Source organism: Struthio camelus, chromosome 3 (assembly GCF_040807025.1).
Source record: "Struthio camelus isolate bStrCam1 chromosome 3, bStrCam1.hap1, whole genome shotgun sequence".
NCBI classification, from domain to species: domain Eukaryota; kingdom Metazoa; phylum Chordata; class Aves; order Struthioniformes; family Struthionidae; genus Struthio; species Struthio camelus.
In genome coordinates, this window is record NC_090944.1 from 90,510,172 (window position 1) to 90,536,751 (window position 26,580).

The 26,580-nt window shown below is 35.8% G+C and overlaps 1 protein-coding gene across 8 annotated transcripts in view; it reads left to right on the forward strand.

Annotated features, from left to right (window-relative positions):
- Positions 1 to 26,580, forward strand: part of SIPA1L2 (signal induced proliferation associated 1 like 2) — a 159,884-nt gene that overhangs the window by 93,921 nt on the left and 39,383 nt on the right. For all 8 annotated transcript variants that reach the window (XM_068939019.1, XM_068939021.1, XM_068939024.1 and 5 more), the window contains exons 8-10: positions 1,288 to 1,445; positions 3,057 to 3,633; positions 9,081 to 9,355. In XM_068939019.1, the coding sequence (XP_068795120.1) occupies positions 1,288 to 1,445; positions 3,057 to 3,633; positions 9,081 to 9,355 (1,010 nt within the window). The remainder of the gene's footprint in view (positions 1 to 1,287; positions 1,446 to 3,056; positions 3,634 to 9,080; positions 9,356 to 26,580) is intronic.

Consider the following 26,580-nt stretch of genomic DNA (forward strand, 5'->3'; position numbering starts at 1 on the left):
TTCTCACCAGCTTCGGAATATAAACCTCTGTGCTATTTTAGCAGATGTAATGAAAAATACTTATGGGTCTTAGGCTCTAATATGTGAAGCTTTGCCTCTTTTGTGGGTAGCTGAAATACTAGCTTTTAATGCAACTGAGAAAATAGAAGTGAATGTTCTTTTATTAGAAAGATTATATTCTGTAAAATCAACTTGGTATAGAAAATTTTCCTTATTTTACCATAAAATTTTCAATTACATTTATTCTTGTATCCATTTTAGTTACAGTAATGCTAAAAAGCCAAGGCAGAACTATATGCTAATAGTTGACTAAGCAAATTGTTTTGCAGACTTTAGGTGAATAAGATATTTGCAACCTAGCACATGGTAGACTACTTCTTCCCCTCTAGTGACATAAATGGGTGTTTTCTAAGCAAAGTTACTTTAAAAAAAGTGTAAAATTTTTGAAAGGTATTATTTGCTTCCATGAGGAAAGTGAGTATCATTTTATTCTGAATAACTTTTTTTCTTTTTTTTTTTTTTTTGGTGACAGTAGTGGTCCCTTATTACTGGACCACTGGTCCAATTACTGGACATTTTGTAGTTTTTATTAGTTTTTTTAAACTGTAATAATGATAACAGTACTTTAAATTTTTCCTTAAGTAAAGTAACAGTTACTAGAATGAGTTTTTAATTAAAAAATGAGTTTCTAGTAGCTGTTGTCTCTCCGCAAGTCTTCTGTGTGTCAGCTGCGTTCCCAAGTATGCAGTAGTTAAAAATTGTGATTAGTATTCGTGATAAGCTATTTTTAAAAAGTGCTAAGATCATAATATTAAGGACCAATGTTTAATAAAAATGCAATGTGCAAAAGGAATGTTTATTGGAAAAGAAAAGCAATATTACATTTTTCATATAAAAGTATAAAGGTATTACATGGTAAAAAGGGAACTGACATGCAGAAGTATAGATAGTGTTAAAAGTTAAGTGATGTAACATATATTTCTTATTACTACACTGATGCACTAAAATAAGATAAATTAGTAAAATCAGCAGAAACTGACCAGAAGGGGCATGGGGATTTGAAAGAAGTCACTGGCATTTTTGTGATCTTAGCCCAATTTCTTTTCCCTGTATTTTTGCAGTTCAGCCGGATATCCTTTGCCTTTAGCTACCCAGAATAAAATTAATTAATTGTTATTTTCTGAGAAAAGTAAGCTTGGTTTGTTTTGTTTTGTTTTGTTTTTTGCTAAAATGAAAGAAAATGTCATTTTTTTATAACTAATTTTGCAATACATGTTTCTTGTCCAGCTTCTAAGGAAAAGACATATAGGAAATGACATAGTTACCATTGTCTTCCAAGAGCCAGGAGCACTTCCTTTTACTCCAAAAAATATTCGTTCCCACTTTCAACATGTATTTGTCATAGTCAAAGTGCATAACCCTTGCACTGAAAATGTGTGTTATAGGTGAGTAGAGCCTTATAACTATTTAAATTTGCTATTAGCTCCACAATGAAATTGTCTATTCAAACAGTTTTGTATTTCATAGAGATATGTGTACAATTTTAAAATTGCTGCTTCATTTTCTGTAAGTTTGAAACTCCAGTGAATACCTTGCACACGTTTGGAATTATGGACACAATTTTTAGACTCAAATAGGTACAGACCTCCATCTTGCTGATGTATAGGCATAAAAAGAGCAATAATATTGTGAAAATAAGACTTTGTTGATACAGCAATAGAAATTAATTTGGAATTTGTATTGCATGCTTCTTTTTCTTAGAATGAGAAGGTGATTTAAAATAAAGTGTTTTAGAAGGCTTATTAACATGTATATGAATCCCTGACTATGACTGTATGACACCAGGATGAGTCACTGCTTTTAAGCACTTGAATCGGAGCTTTTTGGGGAGCACAAAAACATACCACAATTCAGTTCACCTTTACTCTCACACTCAAATTAAGGTATCATGAGTTCTAGCAAGGCAACCTGGGTGGAAGAATAATTCTGAACTAGTGGGGAACTGTCCAAATAATGATCAGGACTTTAAAAGTAACGGTGTCAATTCAGCAGGTATCTTGCTGGATTTACTGTTTCTTCTAGAACCTGGGTTTCTTTAAGTAACTATTTTGTGTTTATTAAATAATACATGGCATATTTTATAAGTTATGTTTTTCTAGCTACTTAATGATGTCTGTCTGTAATCCCAAATGTGGCTATATTTGAGTCAAACTACTAGTGATTGAATGTAGTTTCTTCTGTATTTGGAAATCCTTTTTTATTTGAAATATGTGTCTTAACATATATATGTATATGTTATGTGTGAAATATGTTATCAATGGTAGGGGTGTAACTGTGTATCAAGTATTTGTACTTCCTTTACATCTTGCTATGAGCTGTCCAGGTATTTTTGAAATTCCATTGTTTGAGTAGCAGGTATTTTGAAATTACATCAACCTAGAGTAGGCAGCTTAAACTGGTGCAGAATGCTACTAGTATAGACATGTGTTTGACCCTGGTACTTTTTCCTCTGTGTGAACAATGCTTCATTCTTGCAAGATGTCTGAGGATTGAAATGAGTTATATTTGTGTTTATATATTTCTCAGATTTAAGATCATGCAACTGAGTGAAAGCTGAAAATGATAAAGAAACCACTTTTAAAAATCCTTGATCGTTCATTTACATGATAGTAACTTGCAAAGCATTTTTATATGTATTCCATTTAAAGGCACGAGACAGTGACGCTCTAAAAAGTCATCCCTGATATTCTTTGTCTTACTAAGATACATTTACAGTGTCTTTTATGTATTTGAAACAAAACAGCTAGTTCTATAGAGACCATGCCCTCAGTTTTCGCTGGTGTGTAAAAGAGAATATATTTAATAGGTTTCCTAAGTGTTTCTCCCAACCTAATTATTGAAATTTCCTCTATCTAAAATGTCTAAAAATTGACATATCAAAGCTAAACTCATCTGTATAAATGGACTGTATCCATGCATAGTCCTGCTTATTATCTGAATGCCTTTTTTAAAAAAAAAAATAAATTATCCATTTTATTGTCTCTCTTTATTTCTAGTGTTGGCGTTTCAAGATCGAAAGACGTACCTCCATTTGGTCCACCCATTCCTAAAGGAGTAACTTTCCCCAAATCAGCAGTCTTTAGGGACTTCCTTCTAGCCAAAGTTATTAATGCTGAAAATGCAGCACATAAGTCAGAAAAGTTTCGAGCCATGGCCACGAGGACACGTCAAGAATACTTGAAAGATCTGGCAGAAAATTTTGTTACCACAGCTACAGTCGATACTTCAGCAAAGTTTAGCTTTATTACGTTAGGGGCAAAAAAAAAAGAGAAAGTGAAGCCAAGGAAAGATGCACATTTATTCAGTGTTGGGGCAATTATGTGGAATGTGATTGCACGAGATTTTGGCCAGTCTGCTGACATTGAATGTCTCCTTGGAATCTCCAATGAATTTATCATGTTGATTGAAAAAGAATCAAAAAATGTTGTGTTTAACTGCTCCTGCAGAGATGTTATTGGATGGACATCTGGATTAATGAGCATCAAAGTATTTTATGAAAGAGGAGAATGTATTCTTCTGTCTGCAGCAGATAATTGTACTGAAGACATCAGAGAAATTGTTCAAAGACTTGAAGTAAGTACTGTTTCTAATGTGGAGTACCAACGTTTTTATCAACAGTTACTTTTCATACATTTCCTTTGAGATACAATTAAAAATGTCCTATGTTTATGCTTGAATAGTGTTTTCAATCTTCAGATCTTCAGAGAGTTTTACAGACAGTCGTCCTCACAGCAACATATGAAATAAGTGTTATCAACCCATTTCGAGGGATGAAGAATCTGATACCAATAGTTTGATAGACTTGCCCAAGTCTGTGGGTGGTTTTAATGTTGAAATCAGGATTGAAAGGCTAAGCTCTTGTCTTCCCTTGCTGTAGTCTTAGGTAGAAATGTACCCTAATTAAAGAATGTACAAAATCTTAATGTGTAAAAATACATTCATTTTGACTTTTATGATAACCCATGTGAATGTTGGCAAAAGAATTTACGTAAGTGGTGCTGCTGATTTGCTTCTCTATGCTGAACAACTGTAGGAAATGAAGGCAACTAGACCAATTAATTCCGGTTTTTACAGCTGACTGGATAAAGCTTTTCATGCAGTTGATGACCCTGTTAGCAGAACTGTCCTGTAACTATTCCAGTCAGTACAAATGAACTGACAAGAGCTCTGAGACAAAAAATGCTGATACATTTTTCATTTGGTTACACTTTTCCCTTTGGCCTTAATATAAGTGATCTTAATGGTGTCAGTTTTGTTTATATTAGAAAGCTTTCTACTGAAAAGAAATCATGATGCTTATGATTTTCACATTGGAAGACCTGGATTGCAGGATTAGAGCTAATGTTTTAGGGCCTTTGTAGTTCTGCATTCACGTTTAGCGTTGCACAATATCATGCTCTAAATAATCATCTTTTTCTTCCAAAGTACATGTACTCTTTCAAGAGACTCATGTCTTTAGACCTCTTCTGTCACTGTAGTATTATCCTTTTCATTAGGGTCTTCACCTTCACTTTCCTTACGCAGATGTTTTCCTTCTGAAAAGCAGTGTATTTTTAGTCCACTGCTATGAAAGTATAGCTAAATTAAAAATATATATTGCTTAAAGCAGTTGGAAAACAAGGTTCAAAGCTTTAGTAACAGCTTCTGCTGTCATCAATGACGACAATTTATTTTGCTGTTTATCACTTCCTCTGTCTTACAAAATATGTAAAATTATTTAAATGTTAAAATTTCTGAGGATAGAGCTTTATACTTCAGCTGTTAGAAACATCAAAAAAGGGGTTATCTATAAAAAAAAGATAACTTTGAGACAGCTGTTACTGCAGTTTCACCCTTTGATTTTGAATGATCTTCTATTTTATTCAGAAGTAACCATCTGTTGCAGTGCAGTGTTGTTTAATTTACTCAAATACTTCCTCTTTTTATGATCAGATTTTGGCCTAAATAATCTCAAATTGGCTTTAGGCCTCAAAAATTTAGCATCAGTTATTGCTAAGTTAACATGAATGTTAACTTCAAGTAGTTATTCTCATGAACCCTGACCTCCTCCTCTTTCACTCCTAACCATCCAACTTTCACATTGCTTGAAAGGATTAGCCATCATACTTGTTTAAAAAATTTGTTCTTCCTCCCTTCTCTTAGCTCATATTTTTCTCCTTTTTCTCTGCTTTTCCCTCTCTCTTTTGAAATCTGAATATTAATATTTAGTCATTTTATGATGTTGAATACTTTCTAAACAGTCCTTATATACATTTAGACACTGAAGCTCAGAGGTGATCAGTACAAAAACTAAAAGTTATGTAAAGCTCTGATTCAACACTGCAGATGTATACTTTGAAACCTTTTTAACTGGCTCAGAGCACAGCTAAGATCAACAAACACGTACGCCAGTAGGGGCTAAAGATGAAAGCTCAAACTGCGGTGTAATATCGAACGTCAGTGACCAGAAGATTAACCCTTTCCAGTTACTAGTAAGATAATTTGTTAAAGAAGAATATAAAGAGAAGAGAATGAAGAGAATAAGAAAAGAGAATAAAATATTGTAGGTACTAAATGAGATTTTGAAAGAGGTAACTACGTTTTATTCTCTGGCTTTAAACTGTGCTAATGAATAGGGAAGACTTTCTGAATATCCAGATTAAGAAAAGATGTGAAAAACTGCAGAGGAGCAGATTGTGATTTTGGTTTTGACCGAAAGAATCAGTTCTGGAGCAGAAAAAAAAACAGCTGGGATTTGTCAAGCTAGAATCAAATCTGCATTTGTGAGGGAGAATATCCAGTGATACAGAATTGAGAGAGAAGAGGGAAAGCAAACGTAGACAAACTCGACTGGCTCCATTTGAAGGCAGAAAAAGTAGTGGACCTGAGCATCAGAAGCATAGAGGCGGGCAGAGTCATTTAAGATTAAATAAAAATTCTTAATGGATCTTTGGACATTAATCTTAGAGTAGACAATAGTTCATTAGAAGCCTGTATACTAAAAAAACTCCTCCTTTTCTTCGTGGGATTTAAAGTACGTATGTCAATTTTAAGTTCATCTGTATTAAGGGCGTGTAGAGAAGCCATCTCTTAGATCGTGCGTAACCACGGAAAATAACCAAATAAAAATAACTGTTTTGAAGTGGAGCAACACTGTGTTTCATGTGACATTACTATGTAACTTAGTGTCACCTTTTAAGGGTTTTACCTTGGAGGGCTTGAGGTCTCCTGGATTCCTTTTTACCTTGCTTTGAAAAGATCTGAATCTATGGCAGGAACGTTTATCTTCTTTCTCTTTTAACCTTTAATTGTTTAACTAACTTGCATGAGTTCTGAAAGCTCTAAGTTGGGGAAATACAAACATTTTAGCTAGTGTATTTATCCTTGGCAATATCCTGTAATCATAACGTAACAACAAAGAGGCATCTGCCTCAGAATAAGAATTTTTTTATACTTTGTTAAAGATAAATTCCATCTCTCAACTGGGCTCCTGACTCTCCATTTCACTGCATGACTAAATATTGTATATATTTTAGAAACTTGTGACAGAAGTGCAGGGAAACTTTAGAGGACCTGAACATTTTAACTTTTCACTTTTCTAGTTTATAAATTATGAAACAGACTGCTGAAAATTAGTCAAGACTGATGAAGGTCAGAGCTGGAAAGAAAGAGTTAAAGTTTAAAGTTTTCAGCTTTTTAAATTACTCTAATCCTATATGCATAATTATGTTAGAAACATCAGATTATCTTTATAATAATTTAAGGAAACTTTTTGATTTGGCATTAATATACCTTGCACTTACTAAATGTTAATGAAAGTTGCGTTTAAAATGGAAAGCGTCTAAAAGAAACCAGTAACTTAGAGCTGAATAATGACAAAGGAAATCACTGCTGTTTTTCGAAAGAAAGATCCAGAATGCTATTTTTAAGCAAAAACTACAAAATATGTTTTGGACATCTCAGTAACGACTTTCACATTTGAACTTCGAAGCCTATATTTTCAGAAATAACTGGAGGCTCTAGGAACTCAACTTGCTGCAGTTTAAGTAGCCTGAATTTGCCAAGCAATGATTCTCAGAGTATCAGGCCCTTTCAAGTTGTTTAAGTACTTCAGAACACAGTGAAGATTAGCTCTTAATAAATGGAGGGTAACTGGATTTCATTACCTTGAGTTTACTGCAGGTTAAAAGAACGAGCATGGATCAGCTCCCTCAGATCAGCAATTATACAATAACTTATTGTCCTGTGGTGTTTTATTCTCATATGTATAGTTTCTCATTTTTTCTACTGGATGACAGATACCATATGGAAAATATTGTGTAAAGGCAATAGTACTCGTGCTTTAAAACTTATTAAGGCTGTAACTTATTGCCTTAGTGCTGTTACTTACAGAGTAACAGTGACTTTCTGCTGGCCAGGGTACAGGCATAAGTTATGTAAACACTCTAAAGCTTTTCCAGTCAGCCGGTGGATTTGGAAAGGGAGTAGAAATTAGACCTCCTATCCTTGACACTAAAAAAGACTTGAACAGCAAAGGCTTGTCTAAACAGGAAGTGTACAAAGGTGATTTACAGCTTTATACTGGAGGTTAGTTTCCCTTGTTGATGGTGGGGACACACTTTCATGACAGTTGCCAATGCTGTGCAGCCCTGAATTAGGTTGGATAATGCCCCTATGGGAAGCACACAATAAGCTAGGGAACTAGTCTCCCCAGATTCCTGCTCACATAGTCAGTGGAGAAGGAGAAAGACTCTTCCAAAAACAGGCTCCTGCATTAAGCTCAAGCTCTACAACAGCCTTGGGAAAGACCTGTCCTATATAGGTGACGATACAGGGACACTAGCCTCCTAACTTTAGCATCTTAAATTAGATGCCTAAAGTTGGGTTATGTGTGTACCTTTGTAATGCCTAGTAAAAGCAACTGTAAGCAGCAAGAATAACTGTGGAATAAGGTATGCTGCAGAACTGTTCTCAATGCAGTGACTGTATCCTAACAGATGTATCTTTAAAGGGCAGATATTTGCCTTGCAGGAGTACTGTAAAGCACTTTGAGATCTTTGAATGATATGCATTACAAACAAAGTTTTTTGATAACGTGATTGCTAAGTTTTAGTTTTAAGTGTAACAGTGGAGCTAAAATAGGTACTGGTTTTGTGATATTGACTGAAGGGAATGTTAGTGTAACCCGTAAACTTAGCTTGTAATGTGAACTAGAATTTGGTCTTCTGAGAGGTGAAGGACTGGTGGAGTATCCCAGCATACACACTGTTTTATGGTTATGGTTTACTGGGTGAAACTGTTGAAGGTTTTTTAGATAGTGCATAAAAATAAATGTGCTTAGCAAAAGCTGAATTTGAAGGTTCTTGATTACTCTATACAATGACAGAATTACTTCTAATTGAATACAAAGAATCTCAGTTTTCTGATTCTAAATTTTCCAGTGGTATGAACAATCTTATCCCATTTTAATGGTGTCTACATTTGGAGATGGTACTAGTTAGGAATCAGATTGCAAGACAAAATAAATCAATATGATCTTCATTGTTAAGGGCTGGAAGAAGAAAAGCTGCAGGAACTGAAGCCTTTCACTCAATGTGACTTGTCTTATCTGTCAAGTTTCATACTGTTAAATACTGAAGAAAAAATGCCTACACACCTGCAGTCAGTCAGCCAACAAGAATTAAGTAACTGACAGGATTGCATTTTGCTTCCTTTGTGTTTTGAAGCTGAAGCAGCTGTTAAGATTTCAATAAGATATAAATGATCTTGTGTTGAAGTGGGGGAAGGAGGAGGAATTTGATGCAGGACAGCTGGTTGCTCCAGGGATGTCAGGTTTTAGCATTTTGAAGTATTTTGTTCATTTTGTTTTATGCCGGAAACTTTATTCAACCACAAATGTCAAAATAACTGTTAGCATTGGTATACTGAGGATATTTAACGTCAAGGCATCCATGGCTTTATAATATCTGAAAACTGATCTGTTTGTGTATCCAAAGAAATGAGTGTCCTGACAATAGCTTAACAATCTGATGCTTCTTTAGATAGTGACCAGAGGATGTGAAACCACGGAAATGACCCTTCGGAGGAATGGCTTGGGCCAGCTTGGATTCCATGTGAACTTTGAAGGGATAGTGGCAGATGTGGAGCCCTTTGGTTTTGCATGGAAGGCGGGCTTAAGGCAAGGGAGCCGCCTGGTTGAGATCTGTAAAGTGGCTGTGGCAACTTTGACTCACGAACAAATGATTGACCTTTTACGCACATCGGTCACAGTAAAGGTGGTGATTATTCAGCCACACGAGGATGGAGCTCCTAGAAGGTAACCAGTAACAGCCCTTAATGTGATATTTGCATCTTTTTTTTTAATTTGCTGCTGTTTTGCCTGTGGCTTTTTTATTAGAGGCCCTCAGGAAATTAATATTGTGTCTTGTATTCGTTGGTACTAGTACTGTGACTCTTAAAAGCAATTTTTTCCCCCCAAACCCATATGGTCTTGAAACAGAAGATAAAATGGGTTCCTCTAAGCAATTTAGTGAGAAGCTTAGTTTTGTACAGCTTGGAAGAGTAAGAAGTGAGCCTGAACTGTTATAAAACCTGATATGACTTCTTTTCTGCTGCAGGATTTTTATTTTATTGTGTCTTAATACTAATTTTGAAAATTGGGAATCCTTGTCTGAGAAATATACCTTTTCTTTCTTTGAAGTTCCTTTGACTACTAACTATTGTAATTGAACCTTTTTTATTTCTTTTTGAATATGTAACAAAGCAAGTAGAGAAATGTTGGGTTCAGATTACCTTTGGTATCAGGCCTTACAGTCCTCCTCATTTTCTACAAATATATAATTTATTCATATTAAATGTTGAATCACATCAATGAAATCATCGGTTAAAGCTAAGAAATCTTGCTGCAACATGAAATAAAGGAGCACACACACTCAGGAAAGCAGCATAATAAAGATGATTATGAACCATTGTTTTCAGGGACAAAATGCACTATTCTTCTGCCAGTGTTCCTTTTTTATGGTGACCAAAAGATTTTTTTTTTTGTTCTTTCCATTTTGAATATTATTGTGGTGGATAAGAAAGTGGTAACTCTTAAAACTTTGTAACAGTCTGACTTTTTCTCACATATTTTATCTAGGCATTGTTAATTTGACTCATTCTGAATGAGAACTGTGCCAGAGTAAATTGAATTACTTACTTGTCTTCTTTTAGAAGGCCTTTTTAAAATCTCTTGTTGATTTTTAATTTAACAGAGAAAGCATTAGTGTGTTGCTCTTGGCAAGACACCAAGCCATAACATTTTACGTAGCATACAGCAGTGTGAAGTTAGTGCCAGTTCTACATGAATGCTGGTGTATTTTTATTTAATTGGTGGCAATTCTCCAAGTAGTCATTGGCCTGATGAATGACACAGAAGTGTCCTTCCCTGCCTCAACCTGCATGTTGAAGCACTGGGTTCCTTTTCAAAGAAAATGTCTGTGAATACCGTTTTGCTTAGTGGGATAGAATTTGCAGTTAAGCCTCTCTTTGCTTAGCTTTGCTTTTCTCACCATCTGTTTCTGGGTATGAGTTTTCAGTGGCTTGTTTAGTATACATCTCCAGGCTGTTTACAGTATATGAGCCTAATGAGTTGATCCTATTACATTAAAGGTAAAACGTGTATTTTATAGTCCCTGATGGAAAAATACATACTATATGAACTGTTTATATCTTCTTTGATACATTTTTAGAAGTAAAATGTTAAAATCCCCAAACTGTATAAGATATATGGCACTCAATCTATGTGTAGGAAGAGCTTTAAGTGAGTGCCACCGAACTGGGAAAAATTGTCTGCAAAGCTGTTCTTGTTTATACATTTTTTACATTTTCTAAAACTGTGTAACTAAGTATTAAGGCACATGTATATATTATTTTTAAAAATATGTTCCTATTCTAAAATGTGAAAAATAATTCCTTGTAGCTTCATCTCTCTAATGTAAAAAAAATCTTCATTAATTTCTCTTTCTCTCAAATGCCAACTTCTCACTGATACTAAAAGCCTCCCACCACATATGACTAGTGATTTTGTTTACCCAGTTTGAAAGGGATCTGATATCCAGAAAGTTTTGAGCTTGCCTTTCTTCAATGTTTACAATCTAAATAGGGCGGACAGAAAGCAGTGTACGTATCAAGTGATGCAACTGACAGTTTCAGGTGACAAGCACCACCTAAGATACTGTTCGTATAAAATTTATTAACGGGAGGTAGTGCGAGGAGAAGGTGGAAAGGCACAAGTTATCAGAGGTTGGAAGAAAGAGAGTAGTCTCTTGAACTGTAATCACAGCTACTTACTTGTGAAAACCTATGCAAATCCACCTTCCTGTTCCCAAGTCAATTACTTGTCTTAGTCATCTGCTATGTCTTGTCTTTTAGAATCATAGAATCACAGAGTGGCTGCGGTTGGAAGAGATCTTTGGAGATCATCTAACCCAACTGCCTTGCTCAAAGCAGGATTAACTGTAGAAGGTTGCTCAGGGCTGTATGCAGTTGGGTTCTGAACATGTCCAAGGATGGAGACTCCACAACCTGTCTGGGCACACTGTTCCAGTGTTCAATCATCCTTAAAGTTTAAAAAAAAAAAAAAAAAAGCTTTTTTTTTTTTTAATTTTTTAAAACGTATTTCAATTTATGCCCATTGCCTCTTGTCCTTGCGCTGGATACCTACTACTGAGAAGAGTCTGGCTCTGTCTTCTTTATACCCTCCCATCAGGTACTTATATACTTTGATAAGATTGCCTCTGAGCCTTCTCTTCTCCAGACTAAGCAGTCCCAGCTCTCCCAGCTGGCTTCTCCTCATATGACAGGTGCTCCAGTCCCTTAATCATCTTAGTGACCCTTGTACTGGACTGGCTCCGTTAAGTCCATGTGTGTCTTGGACTGGGGAACCTAGAAGCAGGCCATAGCACTCCTGATGTGGTCTCAAATACTCCAGTATTCCACTACTCTTAGTACTCGGGATGTGGTCTCTTCTGGACTTTAGTCTCTTCAGAGTATAGCCGCTAATATAAATGGGGTTCAAAACTAACTGTGGTTTTTGTTTTTGCTACAGTTTAAATATTAAAGTTAACAGCAAAATTAAGTTGCTTGTATTGCTTGTACAAACAAACAAGCAAAACACACACACTTAAAGGATAGGTCCTCTGAATTCTTGAAATGATGGTACGTTACTTCATTGGGTACCTCTAGAAAAATACTGATGTGGTATCATGGTTAAGAAGCTTTTTTTTTTTTTTTTTTTAAATAAGATATTTTAAAATGTCTTTCGCTCCTTCCTTTTTCTCCATTTTTACATGAATGAAAATTAGTGGAAGTTTAGTGACTCTCCAAGCTATTAAGAAAGTGCTGGAGGATCTGAATAAAAATAATCAAAAGTCATCATGAGGTGACCTTAGTGAAATAGCTTGTTTGTATTTAAAAATGGAACTTTTTGGTTAAGTTAAGTAGATATACACAGCCATTTTATTAAAGAAACTCATAAATTCCCACTCAGCTTATTTTTTCCATCTTCACTTATGTTTAGTCTCTTGGATTTTTGTTTTACTGGAATTTTTAATGTTCACTGCATTGTTCACAAATTGAATTCATTAACATTTATCAAAACTATTTGAAATGATTTATTCTCTTTTTATAAATGAAAGTGTCAACGCTGAACCAATCTGATTTAACTCTTGGTCACTTTGTTCCTTAAAGTAGCTAGGAAAACCTTTTGCAGATGATTCTTTCCTCCTGAAAAGTTAGTTCAGCTTTTCTTCTACTTATACGTTCATGAATGATAGTAGTTGTAACAGAGTCACAGAGTGGTTGAGGTAGGAAGGAACCTGCTCAGGTTATCTGCTCCAGCCCCACTGCTCAAGCAGGGTCAGCCAGAGTAGGTTGCCCAGGAATAAATGTGTTCCATTACTTTCTTAACATAGATGCTTCTACATTCAGTCTTGGTAGCAGTGTATGCAAAAGCAATCATGGGATAAGGCCTTTTGTTTGCTATCCTGTAAAATTAATGAACAAAGCTCCCATTGTTGTCATTTTGCTCCAGCAATTAAATAATCACACACAAACTGAGAAATCATAATTCTTTGTATGGCACCAGGCACCAAGCAAGAAATTGCTTTTTTATAACATAAATTCCTTCAATTACAGTGCGATATTAAAACAAACATTCTGGTCAGTGTGTTCAGCTCTGAATAAGTATCGTTGTATAATTTGTTTCTATGTTAAGTGTTTGCCTTCAGAATTTTTGACTTGTTCTTCTGTTGTTGTAACTGTTAACCTGATACTGTAGAGCATGATCTAGAATTGTACATATTTTAACAGGAAATTAATGACATTAGTTCTAATTTACTTTCACTGGTATTGTAACAGTAATGCTCAAAGATACTATGTGCTTTAATCAGTCAAATCTAATCAAGGAATTCATGTAGTTCTAAAATCCATTTTAAACTGTGTATATGGGGCATTCCATTAGTCTTATTATTGCATGGAAGCTTATGTGTCTGTTTTAGTTAAACTTCCATTATGTACTGAAAGTGTTCTTAAACAGTTTACAGACAGTTTAGAAGTGAACAAAACTAAAAATGAATTTTCTAGTGATGGACAAGAAACAAAAGCTCAAGCACAATCCCTGTAAGAGGTGGTAGTTTCCACCTGTTTGTCTCAGCAAGTAACTATTCAAAAAGATTTTTTTGGGCTGAAAATTTGAAAAATTAATATTTTCAAACTATAATTGAAACTTCCTGCAGGCAATTATTAAGTACTACTGCGTTTCTTTGAAGCTCTTTTTTCCTCTTGAACTTTGCAAACTTTTTTTGGCAATGAAATAAGTGTAATGGCATCGTGCATTTTCTGATTCTGAAGCTTTTTCCTCTTGAATGATTGTGAACTTATTAAACAATCTTGTCTCTAGGTGGGTTTTTTTTTTTTTTTAAGTGAAAGGTGACCAGCAGAGCATAGAAAATTTGGAAGAATGTTTTTAGGAAGTGGGAGAGTTCAATTAGTCCAGATCTTTCAAGGGTGTTTGTCATAAGCTGGATTGTTCATAGGCCATTCTTTGATCCCTGGACTTGAGAGCATGTAGAATAGTTTTTTTAAGATAAGCATTCCAGACTAGAATGAACTTGCTGTCTAAAATCAGTGGCGTCATACTGCCAGACTGACAACATTTGAGGTAGATTAAAGCAGAAAAACCTGAAACTTTAAACTTTTGGTTGTACTAGTTGAGTTTGGTTTGTACAAGTAGAGTTTCTATGTACAAAATCTTTGAATTACAACCACTGCTACTAACTTGAGAAGGCCGAAAATACCTGCAAATTGTAGTTTGAAAGCTCTAAAATTTTTTTTTTTTTTTAGAGGTAACTGACAGAACTAATAGAAAGGATATATAATTTATGTGAAGCCGTATCACTTGAAAAAGTTTTATCTTCTGTTTGATACAGAGAATTGTAAAGCTGGTAGAAAATGCTTAGCCTTCTTTCCTGTCAGAATTACTCTATTTCTTATAGCATTATTAGATTCAGGGCAAGTGATACATGAACTGTGATTGAGTCTGAGGTAGGGAGACTCTTGGCAAAGAAAAAATTCTGTCAGAACTCTGATTGGCAGTAGAGATTTTAGCCTTGAGCTGTTACATTTTAAGTGTAAGCCCTAATACAGAGGGCAGTGTCATAGTAAGATCTTTTGACCCTCCCTCTCTCTCCCTGTGAACTTCCACCACTCCTTCTGCCTTCGTCAGCGTGGCAGCACCAGCAAACAACAGAGCTTAGGCATGTGAGATGGGCTTTCCTCTTTCTCCATCTTTAATATATCTTTCATCAGGCTATAGAATGTATGTCTTGTCTCTTCTCTAAATAACCTAAACATGATGGTTTAATTCTACGTCAAGAAAAAACAAAGACTAGTGAAAAAAAAAAAACCAAAGAATTGTTTTCTAACTGTCCCTTTTTATAAATCGTTTCCTTTAAAAATCATAATGAGGAAAACGAAGCTAAAAAGGATGTGTGAAGTTGACCTTTGCTAGTACATGCCATTTGCATTTTAAGACCATCTCTTAAATTCTTTGTACTCAAGAGAGTACAAATAAGTATGCAGCATTGCTATAATTCTTGGGGAGCTGAAGCTTTATTGTACTTGCAATATTTTTCTGTTTTGATTTGTATTTAGCCTTTCAGGAAATCCTAGCAAATGTATATAACGTATGCTCTTCTCCACCCAGAAATAATCTAATTCTAATAAACAGCTAAAAGCTAAAAAGGTACAAAGTCAAAAGCAATTGTCTGATGCTTATCATATTTCAGATCCAAGCGAAAAATCCTTGAGTTTTCCTTATATTTGGTTATGGGTGGTACTCTTAGCAGAGGTATTTATACCTATTAACGTTGATTATATGCACTGTTATTGCAATCAAGCAAAAAACAAAGCTACCAGGAAAGCTCTGATTCTCTCTATGGAGAGATGTAAGTTGGAGTTCCAGATTCTTTTTCTTCTTCTCCTCTATTATGCAACATGATTTAAACAACTTGGGAGAACCACATGCTTTTGACATTTTGAAACCTGTTATTTTGTTTATTTGATTCTGGGTCAGCAGAAAAGTTTTTGATTGTAAGTACCTTGGTATATATGCACGTAATATTATATAAAACATTTTTTAGCATCCATTATTGATATGTGTGGATTGGAATGTGTTATCTCTTTGCAGAGATTGCACTGATTTGATCTTTACTCACCGAACTCTTTTTTTGGTTCATAGAATCATAGGATAACTGAGATTGCCAGGGATCTCATGGGATTATCCAATTCAACGTCCTGCTCAAAACAGAGTTAGCTGTGAGGTCACACCAGGTTATTCAAGGCTTTATCCAGTCAGAGCTTCAGAAAGTCCAAGGGTGGAGACTGCACAGCCTCTCTCTGGGAAACTTATTCCACTTGGTTTCTGTTGATGAGCATCATTGTGTTTTCTTAAGAAATAATATTTAATATACTTTTAATTTTCTCCTTTCAACAGAAAGGAACAGAGAAGAAATCAGTGCGTGTGTCTGTATGATTTATTCTATACAATAAATGTAGCTGGTCTGTTTTGGGCAACTCTAATGGCTATTTGGTAAAATTGACTAAGCAATTTTCCTCAATAATTTTCAAAATAAGCCTTAGCAACTCAAGTTAAAACAGTCTTCCACTGCTTATATGACATCCTCTTTTAGTTGGTTTAGAGGTTTCCCACTTTATCAGTGGTGTTATCAATACGGAAAGAATATCACAGGGTCTAGCTGTATCAAGCAGGGAGTTTCATCTCTCCTGGTCTAATGGTCTCATTTGCCAATTTGGAGTGACTTCTAGTTCCCCTTTCTCTATTCTTTGTGTATCTGGCAAGTTTCTTGAAAAATCTAAATTTTAGGAGGTATAACAAGGCAAATTGAATGAGTCTTTTGCAGTGCTATTTTTTGTTCATGTTGAGAGCAGAATTTCAACTCATGTAACAGGCTGATGTGTTTGTATATGTTATCTTGTAAGGCAAAAATTGTATGTGTTTAAACAAACTTTCTTGAAGGGAAATAATTTATATTAATTCCTTTAGAACTGTGCTTTTACTTCTAAAGGACTACTTCAGCAGAAAAACATTGAAATGATTATTATAAGTAAATAATCCTTACTTAAATTTTGAAAGATTGAAAGTATCATATGGGGAAGGATATTAAAGGAAGCTGCCATTGAATCATGTCTGTGGTTTGATTTTGCTTAATAAAGATAGTATTTCTTCACTTTTCTTAAAGTAACAGTAAATACAGTAACAAAGAACAATTGTACGCACAAATAGTTTGCTCAATTATATGAATAAGTCAAACTTACAAATTGTAACCCTTTACTCTGTATTGATATAATAAGCTTTGTTTACTGTCAAAAGATAGGGCAATTGCAGTTAGCACGTTATAAATAGGATTCTGTACTTGAGAGTACAGAATAAAGTTTTAAAAAACTCAAGAAATTTGATTTTGTTTCTTCAAAATTCATATTCATTCAAATTACAGATCTGTTTTTGATCCCCATGAAGAGTCATTAAGTTGATATATCTATGTATGATTGATAAGAGAGACAGCTGGCTTGCATCAGTAAGAAGAGTCCTCTGTCATAAATTTTCAGTGTGAGTTATGGCTAATTTGTGGAATAACATCTGTATCAGAGGAATATATATTGCTAAATCCTTTTGAAAGGCTTTGAAAGCTGTGCTTCATCTTGTTTTCTTAGTCCTATTTTAAATAATCACTTCTTCTCAATTACTTTTTAAAAATGTGATAATTGATTTAGAAATATAATTGGAGGATCGACATTTATTTGTGCTTAGGTAAACAGCTATATTTTTATTTTTTAATTTTGTTTATCAAACAGAAATCTATTGGGAATCCCCTAAGAATTTTGTGCATTTTAAAAATTCACACAGGCTCATGTTTGTTTTTTTTTTTTTTTGGCAAGAGAGTAGTTTACTTTTTGGTGGATATACCTGTTCAGAGAGAGGAGTGTTTCTGTCTTTGGCAGCCAACTGAGCTGATTCCTATTTTCAGTTAGTATAAAATGTTTCCCTTTGCTCTGCTTATGGAACTCAATTAGTGACTGCAGAAGTTGTTCTATGTTCTTTAGGTGGTTTACCAGGACTCTTTAGAAAAGATTGCTTCTATTGATTTTTTTTTTTTTTCTCCTTAAATTTAGCACTTCTATTTCAGTCATAATGCATTGTCTTAAAGAGTTAATTGCCTTCAATCTTGGAGCATGATTTCCTTCCACGATGATTGAAAAATCCTTTAGATAGCACTATATGGTAATCATGTTTCTTTCCAAAACAGGTCAACTTTTAATACTGACTTTGAAATTTTGTGGTAACCTGTGCCTCATTTATTGATTTATATTAGCAGACTTTAGGATGTTTTCTACAAAATCACAAGGCAGGCCAAATGTTTAGAGGGTAAATAAGATGTTTTTGTGATACAGTGAATCTCTACCGCTTTTAATATTGCCATGGAGTCTATTCAGTGTTACCACTCTCAAGAATCTTACCCCTGATTTTTTTTTTTTTGATTCTGCCAGCTGTAGTTGCCATACGGATATAATACAGATCAATGAGATAAATTCTGTACACTAAATAACTTAAGAAACATCCTTTCAAATCTCTTCCCTGTCCCACTTGAAGATGTGCCTCTTCCTTACAGCATTATTGAAATTGCCCAACTGACTCCTGCAAGCAAAGATTCTTTCACTTGTTAAGCAGCTCTGGATATCATTGAGAAGGCTTTTACTATGCAGCATGTACATATATTCTGCTGAAGTGGAAAAAAGTTTTTGAAACGTTTTTAATTTGACATCATCTATAGTGATGTGCAGAGAAAAGACTTGCGGACAAATTTTTTATCATCCATCTCATTTACCTGCACTCATGATTCTGAGCAATCTGAATGGAATTGTAGCTGACAGGCACTGCACTGTGGGCCTTGGAGCACAGTTGGAGTAGTCATGTAGATAGACCCTGGTATCTGGAACATGGCTTACAAGGACTATAGAGAGACTATCCACTGAGTTCAGGCTATTCATTATGACAATTTGGATGCTAGATGCCAGGTCTCAGAAGCTCTTGGCCTTGAAATTGCTCATTTGGTCCATCAATTGAAGTAAAATCTGGACATAATCATTTAGATCATGCTTGAGGAATTTCTGTCTTTCTGCATGAGAACTATGGTTGATCTGTCATTTATCTTTTTTTAAAAGAGGAATGGATGAAAGTTCTGCATAGCAAAATTCAAAATGCACCTCCAGAACTGCATTTCGTTAAGTTGTTCTTGAGATTAGGCTATCAAGGTGATTACTATGCTGTGTGTAACTGCTGAAATATGCTGGTGTCATCATAGTCATCTGTAGCTTGATGTCTTTCTGCTGTCTCGAATAAAGAAGGCAGAAGATGCAGACTGAGAGTCTTTTTACTGCTCTAGGGAGTTACTTGGGAGAATGTTATAGATCCTCTCACTGAAGTAAAGAATGTAATGTGTCCAAGGACTCTCAATAGCCTCGAAATCTGCAGCTTGAAAGAGTCAGCTGCTATCTGAATCTAATTGGTGGAAGAATAAAGGGTCTGTAGATGTGCTTGGTGGTTCAGTCAGTCCATCCTCCTATTCTTTCTTTCTGTTTTAAACTCATTGGGGTTCCAAAGATGCCATTTCTGACCTAGAAAGATACTTTAGTGCATGCAGTTTAGTATTTAGCTTTGTTGTTGATTCAAGTTGGCAGATTTGTTTCTGTTCATCAAAGAAAATATATTTGTAATTAAATGGCATATCTATGAAGCCAAGCTTTATAGTTGCCTTTGTATTTTGGATTCAATTGATTAAACCGTGTAAAAATCTTTAGCTACTACTTCCTCAGGAATGATCCCTATATCTCTCTCTGATATGTCATCTTCCTCCCAGTCTTGTCTCTCCGGTATCTTAAAGACTACTTCAAAATTTCTCTTCCTTGTTACTTTTCATTTCCACTTCTTGCGTTGCAGCCTAATACAACTTTTCCTTCCTAACCTTTGCTTTTCCTAGCCTTGAGTTTCGCCACAGTCCTTCCTCTTACAATCTCATAACGGATTTTGAAGGTTTTTCCTGTTTGTTTCTTAGTTTTCCCATTGATTCTTCCTTCTTGCCAATAAATTCTCAAGCCTTTATTCCGTATAATTGTTATCCTTGATGTCATTTCCTTATCTGCCTGTCCTTTGGGATTTTGAAATGTGACTTGCTCTGCTTCTGTCCTAGCTTCCATCAGCACAGACTGCAGGGGTTGGTCCTGCCTCACAATCACACAAGCAAGCTGATCATCAACCTGTGGCTTTTTTTTTTCTTTTTCTTTTTTTTCTTTTTCTTTTTTTTTCCTGGCTAGCTGTTTCATCCAGCGCATGTATCCTGTCTGTTTTTCCTGTCATTCTCATATGGAGGTGAAGAGGCTTTAAGGAGGCCTCTGATTTTTTTTGTCAGCTCACCAATGCAAAGATTCTATTTAAAAATGAATATGAACAGGAGGACAATTAATGTATCTTGGGAGTATCTTGTGTCCAGGAGAGCCAAATTCGGCGGTTCTGGGAATGACTTTGAAAAATCCCATAGTATAGGGTCCTAGAGGAAACAAGGGTCCAAAAAAACTGATTGATATTCAACGATCACCTCCTCTTAAGCTCAAGAATGGTGCATCCCAACAAGCAGGAAATCAAACAAAGGGAGCAGGAGGCCTGCATGGATAACAAGGAGTTCCTGGCAAAACTCAATAAAAAGGAGGTGTACAGAAGGTGGAAGCCAGGAAAGGTAACCTCTGAGGAATATAGGAACATTGTCCAAGCATGCAGGGCTGGGGCTAGGAAAGCCAAAGCCCACCTAGAGTTTAATAAGGTGAGGGATGTCAAGGACAACAGAAAAGGCTTCTGTTAAGTACAGCAGCAGCAAAAGGAAGACTAGGGGAAATGTGGGCCCACTGCTGAATAAGGCAGGGGTCCTCGTGGAAAAAGACACCAAAAAGGCAGGGATACTAAATGCCTTCTTTGCCTCAGCCTTTACTGTTTAAGACTGTACATGAGGAATCCTAAACCCCTGAAACCGGAGGGGAAGTCTGGAGCAAGGAAGACGTGCGTTTGGTGGAGGAGGGTCAAGTTAAGAAATGCTTAAACTGGACAGGTCCATGCACTCTGATTGGATGCACCCATGAGTGCTGAGGGAGCTGACTGATGTCATTGGCAAGCCACACTCAAACATCTTTTAAAAGTCATGGTGATTGGGAGAGGTTTCTGAGGCCTGGAAGAGAGCAAATGTCACTCCTATTTTCAAGAAGGGCAAGAAGGAGGATCCAGGGAACTGCAGGCCAGACAACCTCTCCTCAATCCCTGTGAAGGTAATGACACAACTAATCCATTTTGAGTCACATGAAGGACGAGAACGTTAGTGGGAGTGGTCAGGATGGATTCACAAAGGGAAAAAATATGTTTAACCAACCTGATAGCCTTCTACAACGAGATGCCTGGCTTGGTAGATGAGAGGGGAGAAGCGGACGTTGTTAACCTCAACTTCAGTGAGGCTGGAAGGCAGCTTTGCAGAAAAGTACCTAGGGTTCTGGTGGACGCCAAGTTGGACATGCACCAGCAATGTGCCCTCGCAGCAAAGAAGGCCAACGGTGTCCTGCGCTGTGTTAGGAAACGTGTAGCCAGCGGATCAAGGGAGGCTATTCTTCCCCTGCGCTCAGCAGCAGTGAGACCACATCGGGAGTGCTCTGGCAAGTTCTGGGCTCCCCAGTATAAGACAGACGTGGATTTACTGGAGTGAGTCCAGCAAAGGGTCACTAAGATAATTAAGGGACAGGAGTCCCTGTCATATGAGGAAAGGCTGAGAGAGCTGGGACTGTTTAGTCTGGAGAAGAGAAGGCTCAGGAGAAATCTTATCAAAATATATATAAAATATCTGTAGGGAAGGGGTAAAGAAGATGGAGCCTGACTCTTCTTAGTGGTGCCCAGTGACATGAGGAGTGACAATGGGCACAAACTGAAAAACAGGAAATTCTATTTGAACATGCGAAACACTTCTTCACTGCGAGGGTGACTGAGCACTGGAACAGGTTGCCCAGAGAGGTTGTGGAGTCTCCATCCTTGAAGATATTCATCAGCCCTCTGGATATGGTCCTGGGCAACCTGCTCTAGCTTACCCTGCTTGAGCAGTGGGATTGGACCAGATGATCCGCAGATTCTCACTTCAACCACTCTCTGACATTTTGAACCGTTCTATGATCTTCATAAAGGAGAGATTATCTGCTTCAGCTCCATAGCTCTCTGAAGGGACTGTCAGACAGTTAACCCTCCCCTAAAACCAGGAGTGATAATGGGGGCAGCAACCTTATCACCTGAGATTGTTGTAAGGAATAACGTGCATTTATTGTGCTATGCAATTTTAAAGTAAAATTGATTTACTATTTTTGAAATTACTTTTTTTTTTTTTTTTGGCACGGTGGGGCTACTGTTAATAAGTTTACTTGGTGTCATAACTTGTAAGCTTTTGCCTTGCCTTTTTTTGACCAAAGTTTTCCTTTGCCCTTCAAATCTTCTCCAAAGTTTTAGAATTACTCTGTAATTGATGTGGAGAATCAATGGAGTAGATGGCCCCCTCCAGGGGACATTTCAGAGGGTCAGAGAAGGGGAAATATTTGTCTTAAACTACACAGTGAGCCTAAGCAGAACCAAGCTACTAAATTCTCCTTTCCAATCAAGTTCATACAGTTGTGTGAAAATAATCTATTTTCTATTATGTGGCTTTAATAGGTCTGCAGATTAAAAGCCATGTTTTTATTAGCTCTCAGGAACCCCAAATGCTACAGGGACTTAAACACATGAAAATAACTTTAACCAAAAATGTATTTCTTCAAACAAGTAAATTGATGTCTATGTGACAGCTTTGCCAGATCAAGCCATGCTTTTTGTATTCTTTCATTTCTAGAATTTTACAGGTTTGGAAAGTATTTTCATAAAATTTGCCCAGTATCATTGGGATCCAAATATAGAAGTCATACTGAGTAGTTGATAGTGGTAGGATATAACAGGAAAGACAAGGCTGTCATGTAGTCATCAAGGTGGCAGAATCCTGATCATGATATATGAAAGGTTCTAACTTTTCTCTAGAGATTAACATTTACCTTTTAACTAGCATGTTAGTCTAATGTAGCTCCTTCAGGGAGCCATTTACAAAGCCTATGTATGGAATCTTGAATTAATATTGAAAGGTTTGGTTTACATATTTAAAAAAAATTAATAATATATTGTTACGGACTGCTTGAAAGCTGTTTCAGACCACAGTGTTCCTTGCAGAAACACTTGAATGTTGCAGATTTTTATAGTGGCCTCTTACATTTTAAGATAGTCATCATCTGTTAGCTGTATCATTGAGGCATATTCTGTGTAACTATAGAGTAATTTATGAACAAAATTGTTTATAGGATAGTATGGATCTTGAACTGAAGGTAGGAGTCTGTGTCTTTATGTTGAAAGATTGATTTACTTAATTACAAACTATAGTGAAGGACAGGAAATGCTCTCAGTTCAGATATGCACTTGCTTCATAAATAGCGTGGGTCTTTTGAGTCAAATTTTCAAAAAGCGTTATATTGACTATAATTGGAGAAGCTGTTTTATATCCTATATATGTTTAACATAGCTTTGAAATATCTTTGTAAGACTATAAGATCTAGATTTGTCTTCATATAGTTTTTAAAGTGAGTTAAAAGTTTTTGTTCAATACTTGTGCCCATATATATTCTTCATCCACTTTAAGTTAAGATACTGTAAGTTAGTTAACCGTTCAACTGTATATTAATAGATAATTGTATTTAATTTCATCTGTTGTTTTTCATGCAAGATAACTTGGAGTTAGATACAAAGCAAAAAAAAAAAATTTATTGGATTGTAGACATGCAGTAACTGATTTACTTTATTTCCAATATAGGAAATAGATACAATTATTTTTAATTTTTTATTTTTTACATAATTTTGTATCCTGCAATATATGTTCTTTAGGCAGTGCTTTCTATTTAAATGTTCAGTCTTTAACATTTTTAAAGGTTTGGCACTTCCAAATTAAAAATATGTATATATGAGAAAGGAAGCCATATAGAGTAGTTCCATTTTAACTATGGATTTTATTTTTTTGCAAATGACAAGGGTCATATTGGGGCTCCACTTGCACTCTTACTTGTAGCAATTTCATGTGTTTTTGAATGTAAAAGTAACATATTTAGATTTTTACAATGATTTGTAATAGGGTTGTTCTGTAAACCCTTTTTTGCAGGAACGATGCTGCTATCTTTATATCATACTTTAGTTATCCAGCTAGCAAGCTGAGTCAGTAGTGACAATCACTTTGAGTTTCAAAACCCATGGCTACTTCTACAGCACTTTAAGTGCTTTATGGGAGATATCTACTGAGGGTTAGAAAGACAGTTACTTGCTACATTTCTCCAGTTACTGAGAAAAAACTACAATATCAAAATCCTAACAATTAAAGATGGCGAAGGGGGGATTTCTTTCTAACACTTAAGGATTATGGGAACAAGGGAGGGAATGAAGTGATACTAAGAATTCAGCAGAGCAGTACACAGAACACAGCTGTTTAACTTCCTGATCAAATAATGACCAACTGTACAGATGGCCACACAAAAAATTACACAGTGCACAAAAGTAATATTAACATTGCTAAGTCATCTGTGTGTTCTTTGTTCTGTTCTTTCTTCTGTATAAAGGTTTATGAAAGACTTTTTAATTAAATAATCAATCTTATGTGATTTTTCCTTTATGAACCTTCTGTGTTCATTTAACATTATGGACCTGCTCTGGAAATGAATCAAGGTTGTATTACTAGAGGCTATTGTCTCTTAAACCTTGGTCTCATTTGTTGCAGACTTGGAGGATGTACAGCAAATGAGGCAGGGAGCCTTAAGAAGATAAGAATGGTCCTGGGATATAAGCAGCTGAAAGTGCCCTGGAGAAGTGTATTCTATTTATCCTTCTGCAGTAGAAATGTTTGTGTGATTCTATGCAATTTACTTAATTTGGCCTTTCCACAGTGTCCATTTCCTAAGAGCCCATTATATGTATTTCATGATTTTTGGAAGTGTAGAACAGCTACAGAAATAGATAAGTGGACTGAAGTAATTTGAAGCAATGGTCTGACTATCTGAAAAAATAAGGCTATAGACATATCAAACTGATCTTCTGAAATTAGGTGATAATTTTATAGCATCATTCTCTTGTCTGTGGAAGGAGACTTTTCCTGTCTCCTTACCTCCATAAAACCAGAAAACCATCCTTGTGAAATTCTCTGAGGCTGTGTGATTAGAGGAGCTGGGAAGAAGTGAGTTTTATACCCAGTGAAAGCCGGCAGCTATCAAATAATTTCTCATGAGAAATGGGTGCAAAAAAATGCAGCTGAAATCTGACGCACATCAGATGGTAATTACATATTGAGTAGCATCTCTCAATGAATGCTGTCCTTTATAAGCAAGACATGAGGTTAAGAGTTCTTTGCAAAAAGCAAAAGAGAAAATACAGTATTTTAGTCCACTAACAGAAAGAGGACAAATTAAAATTACATGAGGAACGTTAATTTTGACACTTCTTACCTTCTGAGTTCTTAAGCTTGCAACCTTGATGTTCTTTTAAAGTACAACTTTACTGTGATCTTCTATATATTTTTTAATAGAAGTAAACAAAAATAAGAAATTCCAGCAAGTCCAGCTGAGTTTCATCAGTGTTTAGACATGTCACATTTTACTGGTGAGTTTAATATTGATTTTTCTGATCACAGAAGAACATGGAAGAATCAAGCATTTTCAGTTCTCTTTTGGAGTATACTCGTGATCTTTCTTCAGCTTGTCTTCATCACAGCATCTTCTGCCCTATATTGACTGCTAATCTCCACTCCCAATGCTTTATCCTGTGAATTTTGACTGAAGCTCTTCCTTTACCTTTTTTATATGTTTGAGTGCCAGCAGGGACTGGGGTTTAATGTTACAGATTAACAGTTTGCCTATTCCAGTACCATTAAAAATTCAGCAACCTGAAGCAATTGGCTTGATCACACTGGGCATATACAGAAAATTTAGAATATAGCTGCTACTGTTACACACAGATCTTCTTTTCAACAGTCTTGAGTAACGTAGTTAGCGTTTTTATAATACCTTATTTTCCATCTGCCTACTGGAATACTGACAATGAAAATATTCTTTTGGGGGTTGGTTCAGAAGTTTCAGGGCACAGTAATTTAACATGCAAGAATCTATACCATTTAATTGAACTGCACATTTGTGTGAAGTCACTTGTGCTAAAGTATTTTCAGGATTAAGACTTGTAAACACATTATACACTATCACAATTTCTCTAGGTGTTTTAAATTTAGTTAGCAATGATGAATGTTCAGTTTTCAACAGAAGCAAAACTTGATTAAGAAGACTCAGTTCAGGGGATAGAGCAGTGAATTTTAGTTGAGACGAAGAAGCAAATTTTCACTATTTCTTACTTGCACTTAATGTGCTGTATTAGAATTACTTAGGCTGTGTTTTTCATCAAAGTTAATTTAGTAAGCACAGCCTGTCAGAAGCAGACAAATAACCTTACTGTATGCAAGATTATAAAGTATGTCTGCAATGATAGTCAACACTGACTTAGAGAAACGTGAAACCTCTATTAACTCTTTGCTTAGACGGTAATCCTTAATTCAAGTCCAGCCTGCGTCTGCAAATATCCAAAACGTAGACTGATCTTTTGGGAAATATTGTCACTGCTTTCACCCGAGTTTACCCTTTCTGGGAATACTGTTAGAAATTAACCACACTGTAGGCTTCAAGAAGACGTCAGCCAGTCAGTTTTGGATTTGTCTCTTCCTTCCCCTTCACCATTTGTCTTCTGGGCAAAGAGGTCCCCACAAAAACAGATTAGAAAGTACCCTTTACGAATACATAGACAAATACTTA